Source organism: Lotus japonicus, chromosome 6 (assembly GCF_012489685.1).
Source record: "Lotus japonicus ecotype B-129 chromosome 6, LjGifu_v1.2".
NCBI lineage: Eukaryota > Viridiplantae > Streptophyta > Magnoliopsida > Fabales > Fabaceae > Lotus > Lotus japonicus.
This window is the reverse complement of record NC_080046.1, coordinates 41,379,100-41,382,522: the sequence shown is the minus strand read 5'-3', so window position 1 is coordinate 41,382,522 and position 3,423 is coordinate 41,379,100. Positions and strand designations below refer to the sequence as shown.

Below are 3,423 nucleotides of genomic sequence, written 5' to 3'. Positions count from 1 at the left end.
ATGATTGAGTGCTATACCATGAATCAATAGTCACTCGCCAATGGGGTGGGTGCATAGTTTGGGAAAAAAAAAAGAGTTTAAAATTAAAACCAATGTGTTAATCCCAATTTTTGTGATTTTTTAAGGGAAGCAACAAAAGGGTGTGCTTTTCAAGCTGTATTTGTTCTGTGTATATGCTTACAGAGTGAGGCCTTTGTTGTAATTATGTGGAGGATGAGCTGCCAGCCATGGATGTCATGATTCATTGTGACCTTATTCTTGGCTACATAGGTAAATGCATTCATAAAAGGAAAAAACTGTGAATTTCATTGAAGACCTTCATGAAGCAAGTAATACATGAACTAAATTCGAATACTATGAGCCACCCATAAATCAGAATATAATGGTGAAAGGAATATGGTAAATAATATACTAAAGAAGCTGCAAAAATGCATTTAGTAAGTTGGACAGTTTAAACTTTTTTGATGTGCAAAAGCTGTTTGGATATGTTGGACAGTTTACTCTAGTAGCTCTATGGTGGCTTAGTAAGTTTTACTGAGCAATTCTTCTGTAGTTACTTATCACAGACAACTAATAAGGTTCTGTGAGCACAATCGTTTTAATGTGCTCATTTAGCTCGGTTGTTGTGTTCGCACTTACTTTCCACAAACTTTTTTGGTCCCGTTTGGAAGAGCTAATTTGAACTTATCTTATAGTATAAGCGCTTATGTAGGTGTTTGTAAAAACTCATGTTAATAGCTTATGACCTATCTATAAGCTATTTTGAGCTTATTTCAATTAGTTTCTCAAATTGGCTTATGAATAAACACTTGTGCATTAAACGCACTTAATTAAGCTGCTTACTAAAATGCACTATTAATCCTTAACTAGTACATTAGAGGTCATTATGTCCCTCTCTTTTTATATGCATATTGCTGCACTAAACTGATTGCTAATTCTCTTGTATGCTGCTCATCTCAGTCTGGCCATTATCTGCCTTAGGAATTGAACCTAAGTTTACAATTCCTCATTCTGCTAGAGTGGATGAAGTGGTTCTTGCCAATGGATTCATTGGAAGCGTTCTCTCAGACTATTTCTGGTACATGAAATAAATCCAATTAATTTATATACTCACCGAGTTATGCAAACTCATACATTAGAGTTTATTTGGTCTACCCAGGGCACTCTGTGTTGTATGGACAACTCCCCTTGTGGCCACTTTGGGCATGTTACTCACCATTCCTCTTGCTATGTTGGCTGACATGTTGATCCACGGTCGGCATTATTCAGCATTATACATTCTTGGCTCAGTTCAGGTATTGCTATCTGCAAAAATATCTGCAAATTTATGTTCTCTTAGCTCTCGTCTGGTACCAGGGGCCAGTGGCATGGTCCTTCTTTCATTTTTATTAAAAAGATCATATCCATCTCTTGGTGTTGTGGTGTTGTTTCCATTGCTGTTCAGATAATTTATATTTGTATTTATGCAAGTTTTCATGTACATATTTCTATTCATTTTCTCTTCCTTTGATTTGATCGTAGCCATGTTAATTCTTCTGTCATCTAATTATAGATATGATAATGATTTACAACATACCAAGTTTTCATAGCCTAGGTAATTTTGTGTACACTAGATCATAATGTGTTGTGGGTATTAGCTCAGACTTGGAGGCCACAGTTATCAAGTCATTCAACATTTTCTATCACATATTAATGGAATTGTTTTGGCATTGAGTTGCAGGTATTTGCAGGCTTTGTGATAGCTAATATTTCAGATTGGATGACAAAGAAGTTGGGATTATAACATATGGTTTTCTAGATTAATTTGGTAAACACTGATTCTTTCTTTGGTCGGTCATCTTTCCACTACTATGATTGAGTGCTATACCATGAATCAATAGTCACTCGCCAATGGGGTGGGTGCATAGTTTGGGAAACAAAAAAAAGAGTTTAAAATTAAAACCAATGTGTTAATCCCAGTTTTTGTGATTTTTTAAGGGAAGCAAAAATTTTCTCCATAGTTTATGCTATTCATCTTTTGTTTGTTCTGTTCACACTGTGTTTGGTTATGAATATCAATTAGGTAGCTTCAATTTTGGCTTTTCAGCCAAGAGTATCAGTTCAAATATCAATTAGGTAGCTTCAATTTTGCCCTCTAATCATTCATTGAAATCTTCTATGTGGGGGGCATTTTTTTTTTTTGAAAAGAGAAACATATCATAGATTAAAATAAAGGTCAAGGGAACAAAAACTCTCCCTTGTGAGTTTTAGATAGTTCATAACAGAAACAGAAAACAGAAAGCAAGATAATACATAAAACAAGTACATAAAGCAAAGCTGCAAGAAACTAGAAGTAGCTAAGCAAGAGACAAAAGACTAGGACAATGAAAAGCAATCAGCAGTGAAGGGTGGGTGCACACACAAACTTGAATGTATCCCGTCAATTTGTGTGCTATCTAATCTTGTTTTGGTACACCGCTCTTATCTTGAAACAGTTGAGGGGTGCCATTGATCCCAAGCGTCACTACAAAGAAGGGTGATTCAAAATCAAAGACACTTCCCAAGTATTTCCAGGCAAGTTCATTTTTGTATACTACTACTATGTTGATCATTGACAAGCATATGCTTCAATATAGATTTGCTACATCAAATATGGTTAGCTTTAATTTTTGGATCATTGGAATATCATCAGATGGGAACAGTTGTAGATTCTCCATTGGACTTCTTCTCAGGAAGACTAACAAAGAAGGAGAGGAGAGCATCATTAGTAGATGAGCTGCTTGCTGATCAAAACCTTGTAGCCTATAGGTAAGATAGGCAGTGAAGTATATAATTGTCTGCTTAAATAGACAATATCCTAGTTATCTGTAAAACCTATTGATGCTTCAGAAAATGTTTATTTTATGGCTGAGTTGATATCCTGTGTTTAGAAAATGTTGATCTTTTTTGTTTGGAAGACTCAAATGGGGAGAGGGTCCTTATGATTTGGAGACTCAAGGCACATTTCTATTGCAAAAACTCATTTATGGGAGTTTTTTTTTTTGCTGTCATGAAATTACTGTCCATATGCTTGCTATAAGAACAGAGGTTTTGTTTACATGAGATGTTACTGTGCTTATATGCTATACCTTGTTTTAGCTTATGTTACTGTGTTATACCTTGTTTTAGTTTGGTGATGTGTATTGATTTTGCAGTCAGCTTTCATAGCTTTTGAAATGTGTACCCTTTCGGTTAAATTATGATCAATATATCTTCTTTTCAGAAAAAAAAAAATGTTGATCTTTTGGCTGAACAGGTGTGGTAATTAATTCAACCAAAAAAAAAAAAAAAAATTACAGCGGTTCCGTGGTGGAACCGCTGTAATATATATTATCAAATACAGCGGTTACCGTCTGAAACCGCTGTAAAAGAAGACTCAAGTACAGCGGTTATTTTAGAGAACAG

General features: G+C 35.1%; 1 protein-coding gene across 1 annotated transcript; it reads left to right on the top strand.

Moving 5' to 3' along the window:
* Positions 1-227: 227 nt before the first annotated feature.
* On the top strand, positions 228-3,076 carry LOC130725316 (uncharacterized transporter C405.03c-like). Its single transcript, XM_057576557.1, has 7 exons — positions 228-298; positions 418-524; positions 961-1,078; positions 1,160-1,295; positions 1,721-1,807; positions 2,475-2,553; positions 2,672-3,076. The coding sequence occupies exons 1-5, from the start codon at positions 228-230 to the stop codon at positions 1,781-1,783; spliced, it is 495 nt and encodes a 164-aa protein (XP_057432540.1). The 3' UTR covers positions 1,784-1,807; positions 2,475-2,553; positions 2,672-3,076.
* The last annotated feature ends 347 nt before the right edge of the window (positions 3,077-3,423 follow it).

What these genes read in the sequence shown, in the direction of transcription:
- LOC130725316 (XM_057576557.1), top strand. Translation starts at nt 228, where the DNA reads ATGGATGTCATGATTCATTGTGACCTTATTCTTGGCTACATAGGTAAA. An exon ending in ATTCATAAAAGGAAAAAACT is followed by an intron (nt 299 to 417) that starts GTGAATTTCATT and finishes AATATACTAAAG; the next exon opens with AAGCTGCAAAAATGCATTTA. An exon ending in GTTCTCTCAGACTATTTCTG is followed by an intron (nt 1,079 to 1,159) that starts GTACATGAAATA and finishes TGGTCTACCCAG; the next exon opens with GGCACTCTGTGTTGTATGGA.